Source organism: Salmo salar, chromosome 01 (assembly GCF_965601325.2).
Source record: "Salmo salar chromosome 01, fSalSal1, whole genome shotgun sequence".
Classification (NCBI taxonomy): Eukaryota; Metazoa; Chordata; class Actinopteri; order Salmoniformes; family Salmonidae; genus Salmo; species Salmo salar.
Window position 1 is genome coordinate 29,412,014 of NC_138291.1, and position 27,160 is coordinate 29,439,173.

The 27,160-nt window shown below is 42.3% G+C and overlaps 1 protein-coding gene and 1 long non-coding RNA gene across 5 annotated transcripts; one reads left to right on the plus strand and one right to left on the minus strand.

Moving 5' to 3' along the window:
• On the minus strand, positions 1–6,687 carry LOC106595174 (uncharacterized). 2 transcript variants are annotated; one of them, XR_001326352.3, is made up of 5 exons: positions 3,457–6,687; positions 3,148–3,277; positions 2,858–3,036; positions 1,145–1,187; positions 1–971 (listed from the first exon to the last, which is right to left on the minus strand). It is a non-coding gene; the product is annotated as an uncharacterized LOC106595174 (long non-coding RNA). The 2 variants fall into 2 exon arrangements; XR_006769498.2 differs by lacking the exon at positions 3,148–3,277.
• On the plus strand, positions 6,687–27,160 carry LOC106595288 (60 kDa lysophospholipase). 3 transcript variants are annotated; one of them, XM_014186734.3, is made up of 18 exons: positions 6,687–7,004; positions 10,417–10,555; positions 12,498–12,533; positions 15,001–15,112; positions 15,404–15,529; positions 15,609–15,692; positions 17,526–17,652; positions 17,757–17,869; positions 18,938–19,123; positions 19,206–19,319; positions 19,594–19,713; positions 20,020–20,115; positions 21,581–21,744; positions 23,391–23,477; positions 23,905–24,004; positions 24,174–24,239; positions 24,830–24,853; positions 25,250–27,160. In XM_014186734.3, the coding sequence occupies exons 1-18, from the start codon at positions 6,692–6,694 to the stop codon at positions 25,292–25,294; spliced, it is 2,052 nt and encodes a 683-aa protein (XP_014042209.1). In that variant the 5' UTR covers positions 6,687–6,691; the 3' UTR covers positions 25,295–27,160. The 3 variants fall into 3 exon arrangements, with proteins under 3 accessions (XP_014042209.1, XP_014042300.1, XP_045572178.1); XM_014186825.3 differs by lacking the exon at positions 24,830–24,853; XM_045716222.2 differs by lacking the exon at positions 12,498–12,533.

Here is a 27,160-nt window from a genome sequence, read left to right on the forward strand (position 1 = left end):
TTACCTACATATTTGATAGACATGAAGACATATATTTAATCTGGAATTGACAAACAAAATCCTGACTAGGATCCCGATTTTCCCCCACGTCATTTACTAATTAGGCAAAATGTATTCATATTATTTGCATAAGCTAACCATTGCGATGAATGTTATTTATCATCTTAAACAGGCATCAGGGTAAACATAATATCATTTCAATGCCCCCCACACACATTAATGTGACTTACCTTACCTATCACAAAGCAAATACATTTGATTCATACACTGGCTTGTCTGGCTGGCATGTATTCATTTTAAACAGGCATTCCCTTACCTACACTGAAATAACTTTAGTCCTCAATTATGATACAATTTTTTTACATTTAAATCATAGCTCATTAGTACACCCCTGTGGTTGAATATATATATATATATTGTTTGTCTTATGTTACAACTAATAATGTTGAACTAACAAATACCATCAAGAGATAGTTACAATTTACAATAACGAACACCTTATGAAACAGCTGTGAAAACCAATCTAGCAATATTTTAGATTTAAATACATAACCATTGATATTTTTTTGGTACATGTGTGTCAATTTACATTCAGATTTTTTGTGCACTCACATGGCAATCATAGACTGAAATACAGAATTCTGGTGTGTGGAATTGAGAGCAGGTGGGGCTTGTGTGGATGGGAGGTTCTGCCTGTCACTTGTTTTCAACAGGTAGTGGACTCGAAGAGGCAAACTGCGAAGTCCAGGCGCTGCTGCCCTCTTTGTTCTGAGTGTTTGCAGTGCTAGTGTTTTTAGCTAATCTGTGCAGCTCACATTATGTGCCCAGTATGATAATTGTCTTGCTCTTTCTTAGCAGATAATGACAACTTGACAATAACAGTAGCTGATGTAATGAAAAGTTGGAGGGTGGTTGGTAATGGAGGACATCAGGTGGATCCATGTCTGGGTGTTAGGCAGAACCCCTAGGTCCTGGAGAAGAGGAGCAGAGTAAAGGGAACAGGGTAGGAGGAGGACTTAAACAAGCAAACACACAGGTTAAATGATTATCAAGTATGTAAAAATACAGTTATTGAATTATTTAATTTAAATGTTTGATTAGACATGCAATAATGACAGAATAGCAGACAGAAAAGAAAGGATACCTGTGTAATTTTTGATGTCAGTGGGGTTGGTAAGGGATGGTCCCTGGGAAAGATAAGAGAGATGAGTAGAGAGAAACTCGAGGGTGGTTTCATGATGACTGGAGTCATACACCTTAACAGTACCTAGCTGGAAATGGCAGTTACTTAATGTGTTCCAGTGGTTAGCCTTGAGATGTACTATTTGTAAAAACCCCTGGGCCAGTGTTGGTACTGCTGACAGCATGGCGATGCCACCCACCACAAGGCAGAAAATGCAAATAGTTATGACATTTTTATATTCACCCAGGGGCGGAAATCCCGGGGGGGACGGGGGGGACACGACCAGCAATTGTGCTGATTATAGACACTTAATAGCGCGTTTTTAAGTTTCAAAAGATTGCGACCCCCCCACCCTTTGCCTCACAATGGTTTGATCCACTGCCAGTTCCTTAGTTGGCAAGGTAACAGAGGGGTGGTATCCACTGTCTGAAAGGCACTCCATGAACGTAACTGACCTGAGGTTAATCCAGTCAATCGCGCACACACACTAGCTGAATATGCAGAGCTAGCGCGCAAATATTAACTATTAAGCTAGCTAGTACCTATTCCATTTATGTGGCCTCGTCAAAGATGGAATCTTTGCTATCGTCAATTTATTCCAAAATCAGCATGCAGATGATGTAAATTAGTGCTTCAAAGTCCCTGTGATAAGGTTAGCGATAAACTGAAGTCCAAACTGGTCTCGGTACAAAAGCTAAATTGTCGCAAGGGAACTTTTATTTATTTATTTTATTTCACCTTTATTTAACCCGGGTAGCAAACATTATAGCAAACACCACTGAAACGGAATTGGTGCTCGCTAGCTTTGCAAATTCAGCTATTGTTGGAAGCCAGCCATTATGAAACAAACTATTAAAATTACAAAAGGTTGCAGCATATGTTGTGTAAATGGTGAACTCATACAGCTGTCAACTCTTGTCATTTTAATCCGTTTCACATTTGCTAGCTACCTTTTAGATCGAAGCCCAAATAGAATGATAAAAGATAAGATGATAGAAGCCCATCTCCTACTGTAAATAACCTACACACTGTGTGTGTGTGTGTAGCCAGCCAGCCAGGTAGAAAAATGGCAGAAAAATAAAAGACGGACATCAGAGTATTTTTCAGTACACCAAAACGCAAAGTAAGAACCCTACTAGCCTAATATCTCAAAGACTAGTTGATAAAATGTTCATAAGAAAGAAATGAAATTCTAATGGAAATGTTTCACAATGATGTCATTAGGCAGAGCAGGCAACAGATGGCACACAGACAGCAGAGTTGGGGACAGATATGCAGGGACAGACTGGCAGAGACAGGGAGTCTCAGGTAAGTTTGTTGAGTCTTTGTTTGGCAACATTATGAAAGGTTCTCCATTTTTTTTACTTGTAAAATAGGAACATAATTGGAAAATGCCATGGATACCCCCACTCTCAACTTAAACTGGTGTCTGAACTAAGATTTGTTAAAGGCAATGGTATTGCTGTTGTGATTAGTTGTGTAGTTTTGGGTACCGGTAGTTAGGAGTACGGCAAACACCTTATTTCTTTGGTTCCTCAATATACATTTACCATATTACAATGTAGGCTATGTGTTACAGCACTACTTTTGGTGTCCCCCTCAGGAATTGCTCTTGAGAAAATGTCATGTAATTGTCCCCTCCAAAGTTGATCAGATTTTCGCCCCTGTATTCACCTTAACAGATGTTGACCCCAGCTAGGAGCGAAAGAGCACCAAGCTTTCCGGGGTCTCGCCTTCCTTTCGTCCTTCTTCCAAGCCAAATAATTCACCTAGATGTCGAAGCACTTGGTCCCCTTGATTCTTCTCGGGTGGCTCTCCTTTTTCTCATGCGCTCAGTCCATGTTCAATCTCACCTTGATTGATAATAGAAATTAATGCAATTAAATGTCATATTATTAAAAATACATCTCTTATATCTCTTGGAAGGCCAGAAAATAAAATTAACAGCGGACAATAATTTTTACCTAGTCAAAAACCTCCACATCCTTCTCAGTCCATGCCTGAAAGTGGACTTCGAAGGCGTTCTGATCTGGTTTGACAACTTCCACATCAGGTGGAGTATCAGTGACCTCAAAGTACGTTATACAAAAACAGCTAAATAAAAACACTAAGTCAATAAAACATTTTAAATACTACAGTATATGCAATAATGTTATATACAATTGTATTGTTTACATCAGTTAACTGCTGCGGCTCCCCTCCATATAGCAGGTGATTCAGAGTGAATACTCTGGAGGCCTGGACACTGCTGTGTTGTGTGCAAAGATAATTACCTTCAGATTGTCCTCCTTCCACCATTCCTGGTACCCGTCAAGGGACTTGCCCATGGCAGTCCCGTTGGTCCGTTCATCCAAACGTGAAGTCACCATACATCTACACATTCAGTTTATATATACAGTTGAAGTTGGAAGTTTACATACACTTAGGTTGGAGTCATTAAAACTCATTTTTTTCAACCACTCCACAAATTTCTTGTTAACAAACTATAGTTTTGGCAAGTTGGTTAGGACATCTACTTTGTGCATAACACAAGTAATTTTTCCAACAATTGTTTACAGACAGATTATTTCACTTATAATTCACTGTATCACAATTCCAGTGGGTCAGAAGGTTACATACACTAAGTTGACTGTGCCTTTAAACAGCTTGGAAAATTCCAGAAAATGATGTTATGGCTTTAGAAGCTTCTGATAGGCTAATTGACATCATTTGAGTCAATTGGAGGTGTACCTGTGGATGCATTTCAAGGCTTACCTTCCAACTCAGTGCCTCTTTGCTTGACATCATCGGAAAATCAAAAGAAATCAGCCAAGACCTCAGAAAAAGAAACAATAGTATGCAAGTATAAACACCATGGGACCACGCAGCCATCACACCGCTCAGGAAGGAGACGCGATCTGTCTCCTAGAGATGAATGTACTTTGGTGCGAAAAGTGCAAATCAATCCCAGAACAACAGCAAAGGACCTTGTGAAGATGCTGGAGGAAACAGGTACAAAAGTATCTATATCCACAGTAAAACGAGTTCTATATCGACATAACCAGAAAGGCTGCTCAGCAAGGAAGAAGCCACTGCTCCAAAACCGCCATAAAAAAGCCAGACTACGGTTTGCAACTGCACATGGGGACAAAGATCATACTTTTTGGAGAAATGTCCTCTGGTCTGATGAAACAAAAATTCAACTGTTTGGCCATAATGACCATCGCTATGTTTGGAGGAAAAAGGGGGAGGCATGCAAACTGAAGAACACCATCCCAACAGTGAAGCACAGGGGTGGCAGCATCATGTTGTGGGGGTGCTTTGCTGCAGGAGGGACTGGTGCACTTCACAAAATAGATGACATCATGAGGATGGAAAATTACGTGGCTATATTGAAGCAACATCTCAAGACATCAGTCAGGAAGTTAAAGCTTGGTAGCAAATGGGTCTTCCAAATGGACAATGACCCCAAGCATACTTCCAAAGTTGCGGCAAAATGGCTTAAGGACAACAAAGTCAAGGTATTGGAGTGGCCATCAGAAAGCCCTGACCACAATCCCACAGAAAATATGTGGGCAGAACTGAAAAAAACGTGTCCGAGCAAGGAGGCCTACAAACCAGACTCAGTTACACCAGCTCTGTCAGGAGGAATGGGCCAAAATTCACCCAACTTATTGTGGGAAGCTTGTGGAAGGCTACCCGAAATGTTTGACCCAAGTCAAACAATATAAAGGCAGTACTACCAAATACCAATTGAGTGTATGTAAACTACTGACCCACAGGGAATGTGATGAAAGAAATCAAATCTGTAATAAATTATTCTCTTTACTATTATTCTGACATTTCACATTCTTAAAATAAAGTGGTGATCCTAACTGACCTAAGACAGGGAATTTTTACTAGGATTAAATGTCAGGAATTGTGAAAAACTGAGTAAATGTATTTGGCTAAGGTGTATAAACTTCCGACTTCAACTGTGTGTATATATATATATATATATATATATATATATATATATATATATATATATATATATATATATTTAACTCATTGTACTATCAGTGTCAATTTCTAAAAAACTCCAAGCTAAATTTGGTTAGCATCAAGCTAGCAAACTGTTACACGCTATTTTCGTATAAATATTAACACTAACGCATTTGATCATGACATCACATATTTACATATTACCTAAAGTAAACTGAGCCTTTGTTCATGGAAAATAAAACAAATTGGATCCATAAGTTTGAAAAAAAAGTACAGAACGTTTGTACGCCATGTTAATTCCTTCTCATTCATGTAAACCATTAGCAACCTAGCCTAACTCCATTAACTTACTGACAATGGGGAAAATACCAACCAGTTTTTCACTCAGTTAATACTGCCTTCAAACATCACCAAACTCTTGGACTATGCAATTAACCATGTTACCTCAATATTTTGAGTCATATAGCATTATCGCACATTACATGCCTGAATTAATAGGGTAAAATTATGAGACAGAGAAACGTTCGTTTTCAGAACTTGTCATTCTCCATAATGAAGAAGAAATGTTAAATATCTCACTAATCATGTAAGTCAGACACGTCACGCAGACGTTAGTAAAGCGTTGGTGTCATGTCATGTCAGGTGGTACAGTTGCCTAGGCTTATATATGCCTTCTTCTGGTGAGTCTCACATGCTGACCACAGAGCTTTGCAAAATACATTTACACATACATGTTATTCAATCATTGCATCCACACTGCTCAAGCGTGCCAACGAGCGTCTGTGTTGCCAAGCGCTAAAATAGAAGTCAGTTCTATTTGTGATGCTGAACACAGTGCAAGTCCTGACTCCCATCTCTTCATTGGTTTATAGAAGCAGATACCCACATGCCATCTCCACATTGGCTATAATTACGTGGGTGATTGAAAGATGAACTGAGTTCGGTCAGTAGTGGTAATACACCTTATTATGAAAGTTAGATGGCAATTGCCATATAAAGTCCAAAGAAGAAAAAGCCTGGAAGGAGGAGAGATGACTAGAAACGATTCCGTTGACTGTTTTATGTGTGGATCAATTGTCGGCGTAGAGGACCTTGTGCATTTCAGGTAAAATAACAGCAACGTTTATATCCTAGGCCAAATTAGCTAGTAACTGCAAGTTAGCTAGCTAAATTCCCATAAATGTTTAATGCTTTTCAACCTGTCCCCAAATTAATATAATTGTTTTGATATTTCAGTGTCGTGATCGCGTTTGGTCTGGATGGACAAAATCAATTTGCACACGATGGCGCGGGTCTGGTTTGGGCATGGTGTTAGTCTCACTGTTATCATGGCATTGCATGCGCATTGTTTTACTTGGAAAAACATTTTGGGCAATATTATCATTGTGAATCATTATATTTGCTTAGGTTTATAATACAATCAAGCAGATTAGTAACATTACAGTTCTGATATAGATACGTTTCTCTGTAAATTGCGTTTTGGCACATCACAGCACCCTGTCATTGGTAGCGGTCTGTCACTTTAAGAACATCCCTTGGTTCAACATGCACTCTTCCGCCATCAGCTGTATAGGAATCATGGCGGAATGTAAAAAGTCTACCTCATATCCGTCTCCAGCTTCAGAAATGACCTCTCTCACTAGAGCTTTGTCCCATTCAAGGTTGAGTCAACTTGATCAGTCTGATGTGTTTAAATCGCAAACTTCTTTTTACCGGAGCAATGTGGCACAGCCAGGCCGACGAAGGAGGTTGTCGAGCAGCAACAGTGTTGAGTCTCTAGATGTGAGCCCCTGTGCTGAAGCGCGAGTCTTGGTCATCAACACCGGAGGAACTATCGGGATGATGTACCATAATAACGGTAAAGAGGTTTTGACCAGGACTTTTAAAATGTATTTGTTGTTGCCCAAACAAAGTACATTTATTTGATTTGAATGATGCTGTGTGACGCGCGCATATTGATGGAGGAAACTTGCTAGCTACAGTCGCAGTGAATTCATTACACAGACGAAACGTTTTGCAACAGAAACCATTTACTCCAAACGAAAAACTATTGCAACGGAAACGAGTTTATATTGGTCAAATTCTGGTAGGTCCCTCTCCGTTTCCTTCCGTTTGGTTCTTAAACGGTAAACTGTTTCCGTTGCAAGACGTTATGAATACACGTTTCGTGAGTTGTCAAATGAAACTGCTGTTACACTTGTTTTGTAAATTATAACAATAAAACACTTAGACGTAATTATCTAACTGTAGAACAGGAATCATCAACTACATTCAGCCGCGGATGGTCGTAGGGGGGAACATATTTACAAATAATCGCAAATTGATAACAAGAAGCCCAAACAGAGATAATATGTGATAGTCATTTCTAACATTATTTTTTTTTTGTATACGATCACGTGTCTCTCTATTACGCGTGGAATACTTGGGAACACAGTTACAAAATTAAAGTCATTTGAGCTGATTTCCTGGTGTTTTTACAGTTTATTTTTTATTTAACCTTTTATTTAAGTCCGTTAAGAACAGATTCTTATTTACAATGACGGCCTAACCTGGACGACGCTAGGCGCTGCTCTATGGGACTACCAATGACGGCCGGTTGCGATACAGCCTGGAATTGAACCATGGTCTGTAGTGACGGGTCTATCACTGAGATGCAGTGCCTTAGACCGCTGCGCCACTCGGGAGCCCAGCAATAAAAATAAAACATAAAAATATATAATTTTTGTTCAGGAAACGTAGGGAGGAATAAAACCACCCATCGGCCACATTTGGGCTGCCAGTAGGGGAACCCTGCTGTAGAAGGTCATGTGAACTTCTTGCAACATATTCGTTGTACCTTGAAAATCATGGTCATGTTTGTCCATGCATGTTTAGTAAAGATTAAAGTTTCAACATTTGCTACCAACACACAGTGTGGATGGATGTGTACTGCCCTAACGGTCAACTAATGAATAACTAGCTATGACATACAAGATTAGGCAACAGCAGGACTCAACTTAATAATATTATGTTTAAGGGTACAAGACAAACAAAGGTATTGTTTGCTTCAGTACTGGGTAACTGTCCAATCAGTCACAGTTGAACTAAATGATAGTGTTCACCACAAACCTTTGGCAGTCTAGAATATGAATTTGAGGAAAAGATCTGCTGAATCAGGAGCTTTCATCCACACACCCTTACAAAGATAATTACATTTGCGATACAACACTGGAACTTTTATCTGCCCATCTTTTCAACTCCATTCTTTGGATAGAGAGAGAAACTCTCCGCCTCTGTAATAGTGGCAGAGAGTCCCAGTGGGGAGACTGCAAGGGCGGTTCTTCGCTCCAATGCCTTGCCGTTCACCTTTGCACCCCTGGGCCAGACTACACTCATAGGGCCTACTGAAGAGATGAGTCTTCAGTAAAGACTTAAGTTCGAGACCAAGTCTGCGTCTCACATGGAGAGACAGACCATTCCATTAAAATGTAGCTCTATAAGTGAAAGCCCTGCCTCCAGATGTTTGCTTAGAAAGTCTAGGGACAATAAGGAGGACTGTGTCTTGTGACCGTAGCGTATGTGTAGGTATGTACTGTAGGGCCAAATTGGAGAGATGAGAACGTCCATGTAGTGCTTTGTAGTTTAGAAGTAACATCTTGAAATCAGCCCTAGTATTAACAGGTAGAAGGTGTAGAGAGGCTAGCACTGGAGTAATATGATACATTTTTTGGGGTTCTAGTCAAGATTCTAGCAGCCATATTTAGCACTAGCTAAAGTTTTTATTTAGTGCTTTATCAGGGTAGCCGGAGAGTAGAGCATTGCAGTAGTCTAATCTAGAAGTGACAAAAGCACAGATTAGTTTTTCTGCATCATTTTTGGATAGAAGGTTTCAGATTTTTGCAATGTTATGAAGATGGGGGGAGAAAGCTGCCCTTGAAATATTATTGCTCTGTTTGTCGAAAGAGAGATCACGGTCCAGAGTAACGCTGAGGTCCTTCAATTTTATTTGAGACGACTGTATAACCAGATCTTTGTTTCTTGGGACCTAGAAATAGCATCTCTGTTTTGTCCGAGTTTAAAAGTAGAACATTTGCCGCCATCCTCTTCCTTATGTCTGAAACACAGGCTTCAAGGATATGCAATTTTGGGGTTTCACCATGTTTCATTGAAATGTACAGATGTGTGTCGTTCGCATAGCAGTAAAAGGAGAGAGAGATCCTGAAACGGAACCTTGAGGAATACTGAAAGCTACTGTTTCCTGAATAGTTCATTTCCTGGAATGGGACATGGGGAAAGAATGAAGATTCCTTTGTGGGCCAAGGAAATGTGTTAACTGTTAAGCGCTTTGGATCAAATGTCTGCTGAATGCGATCTCTAGGCTAACCAGCCCTTCTCATTTCATTCAGCATCCATTACTGTGGATGGTACTTGGAGTAAACACTAGACCATAAATAACATGGCCATAGTTTCTAGGTCTACCGTTTTCACACCATTCCAAAGGTTCTGTTGGGAAGTCCCAAGAATTATCTTTATGCAATCTTTCCATCTACTGTAACATGTGGCTGGCTGGTGGTCCACTTTTCACAGGTCCTAATTTTAGCCAGCAGTTTATTCCAGGGGGTTGGACTCAGGTTTCACTCCTCTCAGCTGCCCTGCCTCATCTCTCCCATTGAAACGCATTTGCAGTCATGTGCCAGTGTGACACTTAGCCTGCAACCTACTCCGGCTACTTGGGGACTCATTTCAGGAAATGGGCACTCAGTGGTAACTGACTTCACCATTGAAGACCCAGGCTCTGTTGTTGGTTTATTAGATTAGCATATTCTGGTAGGCTATTGACCTATGATGAGTTATATAAGACATTTCCCAATACATGAATGATTAGAACTATATTCCAAACAGCCTACTTTTCATATTGATGTAATTCTCACATTTGCCACTAGGGTTGAGTATAATACAAGGCATGATTTACTGGGAATAGTAAACCTGGGCTACATTCGATAGCCAAACGCTTTCGTAGCCAAACGTTATTGAACGTTGCAGATAGAAATGCCACGAATAGAGCTGACGTGAAACCTTATTCTACATGTCAGAGAGTGTGTGTTCTACATAGGAATATGCTATCTGAATGCTCCAAAATGTTGCTTACTGCTACCCTCTCTTCAAAATAAACATCACACTCAGATCTATGTAGGCTGTTATTGGGCTCACCCTTCCTGAACTCTGATTAGTTATGTTGCTCTGTACACTAATGGCAACATCTTCTTTCTCTCTGTCCCTCTCATCCACAGTGCTGTCCCCAGAGCCTAATGCGTTTGTTAAGGCCCTGCGAAAGCTTCCCATCCTCCATGATGAGCAGTATGCCCTGCAGACCCGTATGTACGACTACTACAGCACGAGTGGCCCACAGGAGAACACCCTTGTCCTGCCGTAAGTCACCCATACACTCCACCTCACCTCACCTCTCCTGGGCTCCTCTGCAGCCTTCTATTTCTGTTTATTCTGCTTCTTTTTACTTTGTCTTTGCTGTTATTAATATATAGGCTAGCGTTAAATGTTGACATGTTTTACTTTATTGTACAGTCTTCGTACAATCATTCAAACTGTGAAAAGATTACTATCCATGTAACACATCATCACTGTAGAAAACGCAACCTTGTGCTGTTTGACTGACAAACTTCAGATGGAGAGTTTGGAGTTTGATACAGATGATGATAAAATTAGAGTAGAGTAATAGTAGTTAGGCTATAACTGTTCTTATAGAAATATGTGAAGGGGACCTCAATCTACCGGTACTACCGATACATACATTTTCACGCCCTTACCATTTCTTTAACCAGGAGATGAGTGTGTATTGTAGGGATGCAACGGTACACAGTGTGTTATCGAACCGTTCGCTACGCCCCGTACGGTTCAATATTTACACGTGAACAGCAGAATTACGGTATGCCTGTCATCTTCCTATAATTTCCAAAATGTTGTTATTGCGCTGCAGACTACACACACGTTGTACATTCAGATCCAGAGAACCAGACGCACAGCTTGTGGCCGTTAGGGGGCTCCTGAGGGCTGACAAACTTCACTCCACAGCAATGTCTCAATGTAGTGACCGCAACCCTCTCCCTGTTAAACAACTAATGGACAATTTGCAATGACTTCTCAGTAGGAAACCTCTCTAAAGGGGCCCCATGAAGAGGGGGGAACTAAAAACAAATATTATCTCATCTCCAACGTGACAATGGCGAGCGCTAGCGAGACAGAGAGAAGCACATTTAAAGAGGCACCGCCGTCTTTCAAATCTGCTGTGTGGGAACATTCTGGATTCAGCGGTCAATACAATGACGAGGGTAAAGAAGACCATAAACAAACAGTCTGCAAAGTACAGTCTGCAAGCGTTGCTTTGCCACTGTCGGCTACTCGAGTGGAAACACTTCTAACGTGTCATTTACGTGGCCGTCACCCGGCCGTATCCCTTGCAGGTGGAGCTGGAGCAAGGAGAGTCCACTCGTTAGCCAAAACAGAACAATCTCTCGCTGCTGCCTTCCAACAACAATTTGCGACAAATTCAGAAAAGCAAAGAAATAATGATAGCAGTGGGAGTATTCATAGCCAAAGATTTGCAGCCCTATTCGGTGGTTACTGACTCGGGATTTCATCACCTGATGAAAAATAAAAAATTATTACTGCGTTACAATGTCCCTTCCCGCACACATTTCAGCAGCAAACAAATTCCCAAACTCTGTGAAACACCACAGAGAGAAATTGAAAAGGAATTGACACAGACACCCAATCTAGCTCTTTCCACTGATAGTTGGCCCTCCAGAGCAACTCAAAGCTACCTCACTGTGACGGTTCACTATGTACTGGTCTGGGAGATGAAGACCTACAGGTTGTCAAAGCTAAGAAGCACTTTTAATTGTAATGTTTTTCATACAGTAGAAACAGAAACCAGGCCTAGTCAGTCATGCTGCCATTTTTCTGGATGGAAAGTTTCATTTGTCTATAGGCAAAAAGAAGAGTTCATTGTTTTAAGGGTGATGTTTTTATTTTTTATAATATAAAGATACCGAAACCATACCATTACCGTGGTAAGGCGTGATACCTACCGAACCGTGGGCTCACGGTACCGTTGCATCCCACAAGACTGAAGCTCTGCTTCCTGTTTTATAACCATTGACAGCTTTTATTTCAGGGCTTTTCAACCTACAAGGCAGGATAAAAGTTGACCTCCTCCCCCAAAATCTGTTCACTTTGACCCCTCCATAGCAGTAGGCCTACAGGATATACAATGTTTGTTAGGGGATATCATACACACGTTTCTATTCCCTGCATGCCTGGGAACATTTCACTCTAAAACTGTCTGTTTTGACAGGATGCCGACACACCTCGCTGATGAACTATCAAAAAGGTCCTGAAATACTGGTAGCATACTGTGCCTGCGCTACGCTGTGTGGTTTGAATCCTCTGTATCTGTCCCGCCTGGTGTCAAACAGTGCCTGGCAGGAACAGTTTGCTCTGTTGTCTGTGTGGACCTGTCAGGGAGGGATCATTGGAGCACACACCTGTAGGGAGTTGTGCTGCAGCATTTCAGTAGCGGTGTTCACGCCTGCCTGACATTCTACCCTTATTCCCTCTCTTCAGATACTTCGCCTCGCTCCCGCTGGAGGGAGCTACTCTCATTGGTTCATGTCTAGCTAAAAACAGTGCAGAACAGTCAAGTTCTCATAATGTTTCTGTAATGTTACAGTAGCAACCCCAGGAGTATTGCTGCTGCCAGAGAGAGAATAGGCATGCGAGGGGTTGCTGGTGCCACGCTGGCAGAGAGCGAGGCTAATCTGTGTTGAGCATGTTTGATTCCTGTAGTCTGGTTCTCAGTGCGTGTGTTCAGGAGCAGCGAGAGGGCCCTCTGCTGAATATGGTCCTGGCAGGTCGGATCCGAGGGGTGCTGGCTATCGCTCTTCCAAACGGAGGTTGCCTGAGCCCAGGCCAATGCACCCTGGGTCAAATCCCTCCCAGCAACCTCCTCTCCTTTCTGGGCCTGTGATGCCGGTGGCAGTGGGGGCGCCTCTGCCTGCCTGCACGCTAATCTCTACACAGACACCCAGCACAGGGCTCAGCACCTCCACCTCAAACCCACTCAGAGCAGCTCAGGACCACAGATATAGAGACTGGAGGGGGCAGGGTGGGCCTGGGTTATAGGGGCCAGATAAGAGAACTACACAAGCACGCTATTTTTAAGCTGTTTGCGTGAAGGGGGGCTGGTGGCACTGTGCCTGCTTGGTTCATGGTAATGTTTGTTTGGAGGACTGCCATGTCACCTCCATAGCCTTCTACTCCTCATCGCTTCAACAGTCTCACAGGAGATTCATAGGACGTATGGATTCAGATTCCGTCCCACAGACAAATGTATCAGTCTCATTATGTTTTCAGTGTAATTTCAGAAGTTGATTCAATCATACTCTTTCCTCCTTGCTTCTGTAAGGTTAATTTTCATTATTACCATCATTATGTTCCTTTTTGTGGCTTCAAGTTAATGTTGATTAACATACTAGCTGTCACCAAACATTGCTGTTAAATGTCCCTAATGCCTGAGTTATTTGGTTTTTGTTTCGTTTATGTTATGCTTTGCAGTGAGCATGTGCAGTGGACTTGAAATAACATTGACAAAGCTAATGTCAATATATCCTAACATTGCTTAAATGTTTTACATTGTGTGGAGTAGGAAGTTGGTTTGTTGATTTATTGAACAGCTGAGTGAAAAGCAGCAGTAGTGAGATTCCCTGTGGGAAGCCTTCACCCCAACCTCCCATTTGCTTCTGTCACCACTCTGTTCCTCATCAGCAGGCCAGGCCACAGGGCAGCATCCTACCCAACCCTCGATATGCTAATACCCATTTCCCTGCCACACCGTCGGCTATTTCAGGAGATAAATGAATCATTTGTGATTTGAATATTGTTTTCAGCGACACTATCACTTTAATATTATCAACAACATATGTCTGAGGATTGTGTCTGGAGCCAGGGCTAATTAGGTGGGTGTCTTTAGGCCTTTGCTTAGGTGCTGAGGGGTAAGCTTGCTATTTCCCCTGCTGTTCTATTGAACGTAACAAGGGGATGGTTTGCACCCCCCCCTGCCCTCCAGTGTCCTGTCATGTGTTTTAAAAAAGGAGATTAGGGGGCAAATCTTTCCGTAGCTGCTTAGTCCAGGCACAATCTCTTAATAGAGCGCAAGCAGGAGAATACGGGACGCCAACGTTACCTCCATCTAGAGGACATATTAATATGCATGGGAGGCCAGGATGAGCTGCCCGTCTAATTAGAACATGGGGTCTCGCTAAAACATGAACACACCCCTTTTCATCCCCCCTCCGTACTCCCAAAAGGCACCCCTTACCCCTCAGAACGCCCGCAAATTAGTAACTCCTCATGCAGCATCATAGACTTCCCAGGGAGTCGCCCCCTCCCTCATCATGTCCATAATTCACACCCAGCGCTTAGGAACTGGTTTGGGCACCCTGCTGCTGAAACAGAAGGTCCAACCAAATAGATTTTGTCTCGCTTCATAAAGTAGGCTAGGCTTGTTTCACTCTTTTCCTTTATCTTCAGCCTTTTCCTCATGTTAACAGAACCGGCTCCATGTCTTAATGAGTTTGTAAAGTAAACAGAACAACCAAGACAAAAAAGAGGGGTGTCTCTACTCCCCTAAAGGGATTTCATTTTTTTTAAATGTAATTAAAAAATGTAATTTGCTTAACCTGGATTGTTTGTGTCTCTATGTAAACTGTCTTCTCTGTTGGAGACGCAGAGTTTCTTTGGGTGTTTTCTGAAGATTTGGTTATTATAGGATGATTGTGACTCAACTTGTCTTTTCCCAGGCTGTGTAAACAAAATAAGAGGATAGTGTACACTGTTTTAGAGTACAGCCCCTTGCTGGACTCTTGCAATATGACCACAGATGACTGGGCTACAATTGGGAAGGACATTGAGGTACTTGGTGTGGTCATTTTATTTATCTGCACTTCACCCCAACATTAACCATAACCCTGACTTTAACCATTTACATAAGCAGAGGCATTATGATGCAATAACACAACAATCTCAAGTCATTCACTGAAGTAAAAGTCAGCTGTCCCTTTCCTGTTATGTTACTGTACTGGAGCGTTTGTATTAAATACAGTACTTATTTCAAGTAGCCTGTGGCAAGATGTAGGCTACACATTTTGACCTTGGAACCTTTGATTAAAGTCTGATCCTGTTCTCTTTGTCTCTTGGTTCCAGAAACACTATGAGAAGTATGACGGTTTTGTCATTCTCCACGGCACGGACACCATGGCCTACACAGCATCTGCTCTGTCCTTCATGTGTGAGCACCTGGGGAAGCCTGTCATCCTCACCGGCTCCCAGGTACACCTGCCATCCGTACAGCTAAACTGCTTCATAAAGATAACAGAAGGGTGAAATGTTGTTTTATGACCTCTTGCAGGTGCCGATCTATGAGATGAGGAACGATGGAAGAGACAACCTGTTGGGGGCACTGCTGATCGCTGGTCAGTTTGTCATTCCTGAGGTGAGTAGAGGAGGGAGGGACACTTCTTCTTGGAGCAGCACTCACACACAGCTGACTACATGTCACCTGCACTTGTTTTTGAATGCAATGTAGTTGAATCATCTTGGCCAAATATTCCTAGTTGCACATTTTTAGATGAGAACTATATCACATTTCTCTTAATTGAATGTGTTCATACTATTGTCCATGCTGTTGACATGTGTCTATCTTTTTAGCCTGCTATGGTAATAAGGTGATATGACTGGCTATGTCCTCCCTGATTGATGAAGGTGTGAGGATGAACTTTGTTGGCAGACAATAGGCACCAAAAGCCTTAAACCACCTGTCTAACAAGACTGTTCAGTAAAGCATGAATGTGTGAGTGTCGCAATACAGGACCTGAAACTGCCAGATGAGACTTCTGAGTTGTCAAAGCATGTTTTATCTTTAAGAGTCACGGAATAACAACATGTACACACTCTCCGGGGCCTTTATATAATGCTGTATCTAGACGATGTGCTACTATCGATAAAGATGGAATGATACCTTTTTAAATGAAGATATGAGGAAAATGTGATTGTAATTGTGTTTTATCAATTGGTTTGTCATATGCTCTGTTAAGTCAATAGCACAAAATGACTGTGACTGTAGAAGGGAGCGTAGAAAACATTAAGGATACGTTCTTTCCATGACAGACTGACCAGGTGAATCCATGTGAAAGCCATGATCCCTTATTGATGTCAATCAGTGTAGATGAAGGGGAGGAGACCGGTTAAAGAAGGATTTAAGCCTGGAGACAATTTAGACATGGATTGTGTATGTGTGCCATTCAGAGGGTGAATGGGTAAGACAGAATATTTAAGTGCCTTTGAACAGGGTATGGTGTTAGTAGCCAGGCACACCACTTTGTGTCAAGAACTGCAACGCTGCTGGATTTTTTTACGCTCAACAGTTTCCCATGTGTATCAAGAATGGTCCACCACCTGAAGGACATCCAACCAACTTGACAAAACTGTGGGAAGCATTGGAGTCAACATGGACCAGCATCCCTGTGGAACACTTTCGACACCTTGTTTTGTACACTTCGTGTATATACTATACCACTAGTACAGGGGTAGGCAACCATGTTACTGGACTCCCAGACCAGGGTTAGAGGGGGAGAGCGGCTGAGTGGCAGGACAATGGGCCTCAGGCTCTTGTCAAGGTATCTCTGCGTTAAAATTGATTTTGATAAAATGCTATTGTATTCGATGTCCATAGCAGCCCATACCATAACCCCACCTTTACAATGGGGCACTCTGTTCACAACGTTGACATGAGCAAACCGCTCGCCCACACAACGCCATACACGTGGTCTGCGGTTGTGAGGCCGGTTGAACGTACTGCCAAATTCTCTAAAATGACATTGAAGGCCCCTTATAGTAGAGAAATGAACATTACATTATCTGGGAACAGCTGTGTAGGACTTTCCTGCAGTCAGCATGCCAATTGCACACTCCCTCAACTTGAGACATCTGTGGCATTGTGTTGTGACAAAATCGCACATTTTAGTGGCCTTGTGCCCCCAGCACAAGGTGCACCTGTGTAATGATCATGCTGTTTAATCAGCTTCTTGATATGCCACATGTAAGGTGGATGTAATATCTTGTCAAAGGAGAAATGCTCACTAACAGGGTGGAAAACAAATTTGTACACAACATTTTTGTGGATTTGGGACATTTCTGAGATCTTTTATTTCAGCTCATGAAACATGGGACCAACACTTTACATGTTGCGTTTTATATTTTGGTTCAGTGTATATGCTTAATAATGATGTCTTAGGAGGTTTCATTCATTCTCCATCTGCGTCTCTAGGTTTGTCTGTATTTCCACAACAAGCTGTACCGGGGCAACCGTGTGACCAAGGTGGATTCTGGGAGTTTCAATGCCTTCAATTCTCCTAACCTGGCTCCTCTGGCCAATGCTGAAGTGGATATTAAAAGTAATCAAGTGGTGTAATACTGGGTCTGTCCTGTTATGTGTTCAAATCTTTGACGTGGCCGATGGATTGATGTTTTCACTGAACTCTTTCCCTCTCCCCTGCAGTTAACTGGGACACGGTGTGGAGAGCAAACACAACCTCGCGGTTCAGAGTGAGCACTCAGATGAACCGTAATGTGGGTCTGCTGAGACTCTTCCCTGGCATCACTGCGATGACTGTAAGAGGCTTCCCAGGGTGGGGGTGAGAAGGGGTGGATAGTGGCTCTGCCCTGTTTCTGTTGACTATTCAACCACATCATTAAATCACAACTGTCTTCCTACTTCTGATATACGGCAATAGTTAAAGTAATACCCTATTGTAGAAAGACTAAATCACAACTGTCTTCCTACTTCTGATATACAGTAATAGTGAAAGTAATACCCTATTGTAGAAAGACTAAATCACAACTGTCTTCCTACTTCTGATATACAGTAATAGTGAAAGTAATACCCTATTGTAGAAAGACTAAATCAGAACAGCCATTTGGGGTCATATTTATCTAAAACTCTTCATTGTAGCTCTGTTGTGGTGAATCCTCTCATGCAGGTCCTACTGTGTTTTCTGACGAGCCAGCATCGTGTGGGCGTTCCAAGTGGTCTGCATACAGCCGGGAGCAGCTTTGGGGCTGCCAGCGGCGTTTAGTCCAGTGAAAAATGAGACAGGGTTATGGGGCATGTCCAATTACCCGCTAAAGACGAGGGGCTTGGCACAGACACTTAAACAATTAGATACGCCTCCCTCGCTACAGATTGAGGGGAGGATGGCTTTACTGTCTCAATCTGGTCCCTCTGCCTACGCTGGCCATCATGCTTTTTTAAATTTATGTTATCTGCCTTCCATGGTCTCTGCCAGCATGGGGTTTATTTGGGGTTCTGTGTTGCACACATTTTTGGCTAGCTAGCCGCTTGATCTGAAATCCAGTGGAAGATAACTTGCTATGATTCCCTCCCTCCACAAGTTGAGTCTCAGGACCGTTGCCAAGTGAAATGCTGCTGTCTCTGAACACCTTGAAGTTAATGGTTCCCCCTGCCTGGCCATTTGAGTCATCTCCTCCAGATGCCAGAGCTGGTGTTTTAAAGAGAGATCCTAGAGCCAGTGAATCACCCTGGGGGGCATATGCACCAGATGGGCTGGGGGTCTGGGCAGGTTGTTAAACCTGATCCTAGCTTCATACACTCCTTCTTTGTCCACAAGCCAGACTGAGATGGCCGCTCATCTCGCTGTCTGTGTCTGTTTGTGTGTGCAGGTGAAGTCCTTCCTGCAGGCGCCCATGGAGGGCATCGTCCTGGAGACGTATGGTAGTGGAAACGCCCCTGACAACCGTGCTGACCTGCTTGAGGAGTTCCGGAATGCCACAGAGAGGGGCGTGATCATGGTCAACTGCACCCAGTGTCTAAGGGGTTCTGTCACCACATCGTACGCCACCGGAAAGGTACCCCAGAACACTGTGTTCAGTGGGAGAGTGCACATGATGTGGATGGATGTGTGTTAACATGTCTTCCTGATCCCCTCAGGCCTTGAGTGACGCAGGACTGGTGGCAGGCTGTGACATGACTCCTGAGGCTGCCCTGTGCAAGCTGTCCTACGTGCTGGCCAGGACGGACCTCAACAAAGAGGCCAAAATAAAGGTAGGAGTCCCAGTCAAACCACTCATTACCTCACTACACTTTGTAGGCCCCTTATAGAAAATCTTTTGAAGCGAATGTCAACATTAGGCTGAACTTTAGAGTGACATCTGTGTTAGTCCTATTTTAAGAAGAAAATACCAGCAATAGATGGCAGGGATGATTCACATGCGGATAAAGCTCAGTGACATGATGGTGGAATCCTTGATCATGCTTGTCTGTATTGACTGTGTTTGTGTGTTATCTGTCCTTTGTTGTCTCTGTTGTACCTGTCCAGATGCTGAGTCAGAACCTGAGGGGAGAGATGATTGCTGACCTGCAGGGGGCCAAGCTCACTCTGAGCGACAGTCGCTTCATCCAGGTCATCGCCAAGTCCCTGAGCATCAGCTGTAAGGAGGTGAGGCCACCGCACAGCCAGCCACATCACACACACTCACCACCACTGAGTCTACGGGGTTACTTTCCACCTGACATGTTTTCATCGGGCTCTGGCTTATCTGATAGGACAGTGAAGTACAAAAAAACAACTTTCTCAAGTCATTGCAATGCCAAAGAGGTTGGGTTTTTTCCAAAGTGTTAAATCCAACTTGATAGTGTATTTTTATAGGCGTTACTTACAACACGTTACATAAAGCATTCCTCTACTGATTGTCAGTCTTTGTATTGACATGACAGCTGATGGTTTTTCTGCTGATGTTTCCAGGAGCTAGAAGCCGTCCGGGATGCTCTGACCCCCACCTTAGCTTGTGCCGCTTCTAAGGTGGGAGACGTGGAGGCCTTGGATGCCATAAAGGAGATGGTGAGGAACATTTACGTAAATATAACATGTCTGTTAGTAAAAAGAATCACTGCAACAACTGACCTCACATACTATAAGGAGGGGAGAAGAAAACACCTGTTCTAACCACATGATTACAGGACTGTAGGACAGAGTTCAAACCATATGTTTGTGTGTTATATGACACGTTTCCATACTGATACCACAGACTTTGCACTGTACCATGAAAGTCACATATGTTATGATGACCTGACTGGTTCTGCTACATTCACCGGCTCAATGCAGAATGCAGATAGATGCCTAGTAGCCCAAATGACTCTCAAAATCCAATGTTAAATACCAGTTCTATCTATTCCTGTTCCACTCTGAAGACTGTTCACCTAGCCTGCTTGGTGAAAAGAATACAGCATATTTGGTCTTCTTTTACGAGACCCCTTATGTTGAAGGTCATTTTGACCCAGTAGTGAATTTAACAACTCTGAAATACTATTTAACTTCATTTTTTTCACCATGACCCCTCATCTAGACCTCTAGGTAGGGTTAATTAACTTGTAAAACAAAGAAACTATGTACTTGACCTGCAATTTGACATTGACCTTTGTGCTAGAGACAAACTGTATTTTATGCAGTAAAGGTCTAACCATGACTATCTCAAGGATATAAGTATGTTTTCCTTGTGATGTTCAGAGGCCGAAGGATAGTGATCTGAAGTTTGGCTAAAAATTAGCTTAAAATGTAATTTGATTTATGACTTTGGTATAAGTATCAAAGATTTATGTATTTAGTGTATTGGGTCAAATTGACCCAGAACATCATCAGTGTACAGGGTGAAAGAGAAAAATGTGTGTGCTTGTATTACTCCCTCAGTCCCACGCTACAGTTGGTTGAACCTATTTTATAGGTGATATATTTAAGCAATAAGGCCCGAGAGGGTGTGGTATATTGCCAATATACCACGGCTAAGGGCTGTTCTAATGCACGGATAAGGGCTGTTCTAATGCACGGATAAGGGCTGTTCTAATGCACGGATAAGGGCTGTTCTAATGCACGGATAAGGGCTGTTCTTATGCACGGCTAAGGGCTGTTCTTATGCACGACTCAACATGGAGTGCTTGGACACAGCCCTTAGCCGTAGTATATTGGCCATATATCACAAACCGACCGAGGTGCCTTATTGCTATTATAAACTGGTTACCAACTTAATTAGAGCAGTAAAAATGTATGTTTTGTCATGCACGTTGAATACGGTCTGATATACCACGGCTGTCAGCCAATCAGCATTCAGAGTTTCGAACCACCCAGTATCAATTTGAGATGAGTCTGAACGGTGACAGTAAGGTGTGCACCAGGTCAATGTGTAGCACAACGTTCACTATATGGGTTTGATACCTCAATACATTGTTTTAAAATACACAGTATTACCATGACAGAGTAATATTGATTTATTATTTAACTATACAGTATGAGATGTGTTTCTTGTCATCAGGGCAGTAACCTAAGTCTGGGGGACTATGATGGACGTACCCCTCTGCACATCGCTTCCTGTGAGGGCCACCTCAAAGTGGTGCAGTATCTACTGAGCCAGGGCGCCACTGTCTACGCCAAAGACCGCTATGGGGACACACCCCTACGCAATGCTGTGCGCTTCAGGTAGGACTGAGCTAACATGTGGGCAAAGACGAGAGCTTTACATTTTGGGGGGGTGGCTGAGGTCTGTTGAGGAATAGAGGGATGGCGTTGGTGGAAATGGAGTATGATATGTCCTTAAAAGCTTTGCCTCTACAGTAGATGTTCACCCATTCCTTATGATTCAAGCCCCCAGTAGCCCATTCTAAATGATGGCTTCTATCTGCCCAGGGAGGGGGGTGTGCATCACACAGTAATGATATCATTCACACAGAATTAAGTGGGGCATTTGGCCATTAACAACCTCCTTATATTTCCATGGCAGTCTTTAGAGGGAATGGTGTACAAACAGTAGGCCGCTAGACTGCAGGTCATTACGTTGTCTGAGGCAGGGAGTCTGGGCCTGCTAAATTACTATCATGTCCAGGAGGGGAGGACTGCTACTGGGGCTCTCAGATGGGGGTTGAAACTAGAGGAGTTCTGATGGAGTTGAGGCCACCACAATAATTAGCTGCTAGTTGTAATCTGCCAATAGCGCCAGTATTTATTTTCACCCAAAGTTGTTATTTTCATGTATTTATGATCATTTGTTGACATTGCCGTGTGCTCATCGCTTGGGGAGAGTAAGACATTCAAGGCTGCAGTCTTAAATATCATGCTGTGGGTGCCTCAAGGAGAAATACACAAGTGTGTACACTTGTACAAGTGTGTGTGTGAGAGCACTGAGAAAGGTGGCTATAAACTGTTGGCAGGGCAGGCATACCCATGTGGACTTGGAACTGAAGGACAGAGGGTTGCAGAGTGGGATTTTCAACCTGGCAGCATAATTAACCTCCGACACCTGTGTGCTTGGGGAAATGGCCTTGTCCCATTCTGTCTCTCTTACACTGTCAAAAATCAGTAAGTCTCTATGATAATGCAATATGTTCCATTTTGTAACAGTTACAGTACTTGCAATAAAGAACAATTTATGGAATTTGTTAGTTTTTTTAGGCTTTATGCCATTTTTAAGTTTAAACCACATTTCAAAGCCACCTATCTCTCCTTCCTTATGACCATATAAGGAGTGAAACTGAGTGGAGTGGCTTGAACCAGTCTTACCTGTCTGTCTTCAGTTTCATGGATGATAGAAACTGTGACTAGTCTCTTACAAAAGGACTGGAAATACATTAGCCTTAGCTTGCCACTGTCTCTATGGCCAACCCTTATCTCAAAGTGTCCCTGGTTCTGGCCATCTTTAGACATGTCTCTATTTGAGGAGTGTGCCAACTTGGAGCTGTGCTTTCTGCCCCCACCATTGTGTAGTGTATCCTTGGAACTGCTGAGACGTTCTGTTAAGACTCCATGTGTGGGTGGTTAACTGGAACTTGTCGCTACTCGTTTAGCACCCAGTCACAGTGCCATAACCGGTCACTGTCAGCAGATACTTTGAAAACTAGAAATATGACTAATACACATTGCAGTCCTAATAAATCAGACCTCAAACAATGGATCAGTAGTGTTCCACCTTATGGTTTCAGTTGAACTCTGACTCACACTGTATGATGTTGATTTTCTTTCTACCTTTCATCTTTTCCTTGATTCTAATACACTGTGTATAGCATCTGTATTTGAAAAGGGTCGGTCATATCTATGCGTGTGTGTGTCTGTCCGTCTGTCTGTCCATCCAGACACAAAGAGGTGGTGAAGCTGCTGAGAAAGACTGGAGCTCATTTCTCCAGGGATGAGTTGGAGGATGCCGGCTCAGAGCTGTGCAGGTGAGAAACACACAGCACTTTCTCACACATGTATTGTCCAATACTGATCCTACATAGTTTGTGCAGGTACGACCAGTTGTCCTAGTTGTCTTGCGTAAACACTTGGAATGCTCCCTGACCACATAGCTTCAGACCTCTGCAGCATCCAAACATCACCAACACCACAGAACCCTGAATTGCTCCGTTTAGCTGAAATCCTCACTTTTAGAAAAGATAGATTTAGTCTGTTACTGGAGCAAGACCTTTGTCTCTGGAGGCAAACGAGCACACTCAGTCCTATTCAGAATCAAGTAGCGGGTTTATTCTAAGATTATACTATAAAACCTGATGTTATTACTGTAGATATCTGATTGCTTGTTTAGTCCCTTTATCATGGAACCTCTTGAATATCAACCCTCCCAATGAATTATCTGGTACTGTGTCGCAGTCTGGCAGCCAGTGCTGACATTGAGGGCCTGGAGATGTGGCACCTGGCCGGGGGAGACCTGGACACGCCAGGCTACGACGGGCAGACTCCGATGGAGGTGGTGAGTGTTTGGGACTGGGAGTCTCTCCAACTTACAAACATGGATAGTAAAGGATGTGTAGGCTAAGGGTAACCCAGTCTAGTTATGTAACATGGATAGTAAAGGATGTGTACTGTAAAAGTAAACCAGACTAGTTATGTAAGATTGATCATTAGGTTTTCTCTCTTAGGCTAAGGCTGTGGGGAATGAAGTTGTGATTGACTTCTTACACCAGGTCAGCCAGTACCACGCCCAGGTAAGAGATGGACTGTGATCTAGCTTTACTGTTCTCCTCTGTGCTCCTCCAACAGTGTTCATCTCTGCCTCAATTAAGAGAGCTTCTCTCCCCGACCTGAGCTCACTGAAATCAAACAAAGTGAATAATATTTTACTGTACCTGTCTTTGTCCGTTTATATTGTGTGACGAACCTAAACCAGTTCAGCACACTGTATGATCCACTTTTTTTCTATCTTCAACTTGTTACAATTTCCTATTTATTAAAAACCTCCTAGTCACCACTGTTTTTCCTCATCAGTCAGATGAAAGTAATGAGGTAATCCATCTTTGGTCATTTTACTTTTCAACATGAGAATGAGTCTCATCTCATCCCTGTATTAACAGATTTGACTGAGTTTTTATAGATGTTTATCAGATTAGCAATATATTTACTAAAACATTACTATGATCCATGCTTGTGAATGAATGGTGTGGCATGAAACATCTAAGAGGTAGCCTATAAATTAGATTTGACATATAGGCTAGTTAAACCATGTAGGCTACAGAATAGGGACGTAGTTTCAACTTTGCCATGTGCTCCAATAACATGTTTTTTTGCTTACTTCCAGCCTCTGTTTAAAGATATTGCTGAGGTAAATCTAGAAGGGCCACAACTAGCTCTTTGGATTCTCCTGTGCTTGGTGGTCATACCTTTGTCTCCTCTCATTGTATGGTGATGTGTTGCATCTGAGTATGACCTACATGAGTGTTTTCAAAATGGCTGCCTGGTTGAGTTCGATTAGACAGTGACACAAACCTTTGCAGTTGTAGTCTGCCTGGCTTTTGTGATTTGTTCCTGTGATGGCCTCTAAGCTGTGTTGTCTGGTATGATGACCGCCTGGTGAGAAGTTTACTCTGAGATGCATTATGTGGATTAGTAGCAGAGATTGCAAAGAAAGCCTTCATTTGATGTCATCACTGCTGCCCTTTGTATTGAACAGCACTGCTTGAAATTCAGCTCTTAACTGTTTTCCCCTTGTGTGTTTCAGAATGGAGAATACATTGAGTTCTCAGCCTGTCCAAAAGAATCCTGAAGGCTAAGACCTTCAACTCTTACCTTTCCATTTTACTCTCTTACTCTGGACATTTGCACAAGTTTGCAGATTAACAGTTTTTATTTAGATTCATCCAAACCATTTACAATTGATATATTTGTGTTAATCTCATATACAGTTGGTAAACTGTAGTTGTAGAAGCACTAGTAGCACAACATTGAATGTCAAGTAATATGGATGCACTGTGCCTAGAACGGGCAGCACTATATCTGTTTGTTTTGTATATACCACAGTATATGATGCATGTGGAGCAATTCACTCTAATATGCATTATCAGAGATCATTGGAAGCACAGGGTAGAATGCTGTTCTTTATTCTAGGCACGTGATGGGTAGAATGCTGTACCTTTTAGATGTGCTTTATGAAACGCTTAGAGACATTTATTGTAAACGGAAATCATTGTGTGAATAACTGTTTGCCTATATGCTTATAGTCTCACTTAGACTGCATGAGTGATACATTTTTTCCACCTCCTGAAAGTACAGGTATCTGAGGTGTTTCCTGTTTATGAAACAGGACAATCCGTCCCTCTGTTCTGCTTCCACACAGCTCCTAGCATCCAAATCCAGCGTCCTCTATAGTTGATAAAAGCATCTGCTAAATTACATTTTTATCTAAAGGAACTTGCAGAGACAAACGGTTACTCCAATCAATGTGAAATTCCAACCCACATTGTCTTCTGTAGTTGGGGTTGCCTCACCCTGCTTACTTGTTTCCCTACTCTAACAGCCCGGGCAGAGAGACCAATGTCATATAGCTGGACATCACTACAGCTGTTATCCAGTAACTATTACTGAGTGGTACACTCCTACTCTCTATGTTCATGGTCAATTAACTATTTGATTCAATTAATTTCGCTACACTAATTTCGCTACACTTGCAATTTCGCTACACTTGCATTAACACCTGCTAACCACGTGTATGTGACAAATACAATTTGATTTGATTTGAAATGTCAACATTATCATTAGTATGTGTCAATCCATGTCATTGTTTTTGTCATGCATATTTGTACTATTGTGTAACTAGTAGAAAATGTATCATAACTTTATACTTGACTGTGATTAAATGTATACATATATGCTGTATCTGAAGCACACAGGTTTGTGGACAACAGGATGTTCCCTGATCGCCTCTACCGTTCAAAAGTTTGGGGTCACTTAGAAATGTCCTTGTTTTTGAAAGAAAAGCACATATTTTGTCCATTTTAAAATCATTGATCAGGTATACAGTGTAGACATTGTTAATGTTGTAAATGACTATTGTAGCTGGAAACGGCTTTAAAAAATGTTTTATGGAATATCTACATAGGCGTACAGAGCCCCATTATCAGTAACCATCACTCCTGTGTTCCAATGGCACTTTGTGTTAGCTAATTCAGGTTTATCATTTTAAAAGGCTAATTGATCATTAGAAAACCCTTATACACTTATGTTAGCACAGCTGAAAACTGTTGTTCTGAATAAAGACGCAATAAAACTGGCCTTCTTTAGACTCGTTGAGTATCTGGAGCATCAGCATTTGTGGGTTTGATTACAGGCTCAAAATGGCCAGAAACAAAGACCTTGCTTCTGAAACTCATCAGTCTGTTCTTGTTCTGAGAAATGAAGGCTTTTCCATGTGAGAAATTGCAAAGAAACTGAAGATCTCGTACAACGCTGTGTACTACTCCCTTCACAGAACAGCCCCTTTTGTTCTGTTTTAGTTTTGTCACCAGTAGATTCTGGTTTCTGTGACTGCTGCTTTATTGCTGTAAGAGGTTGAGAAGTTGCCAGGAGAGATGGTGAATGTCATGCAGTTCATTTATAGAACATGTACTTCAATAAAATACTTTTGTAGACAGCA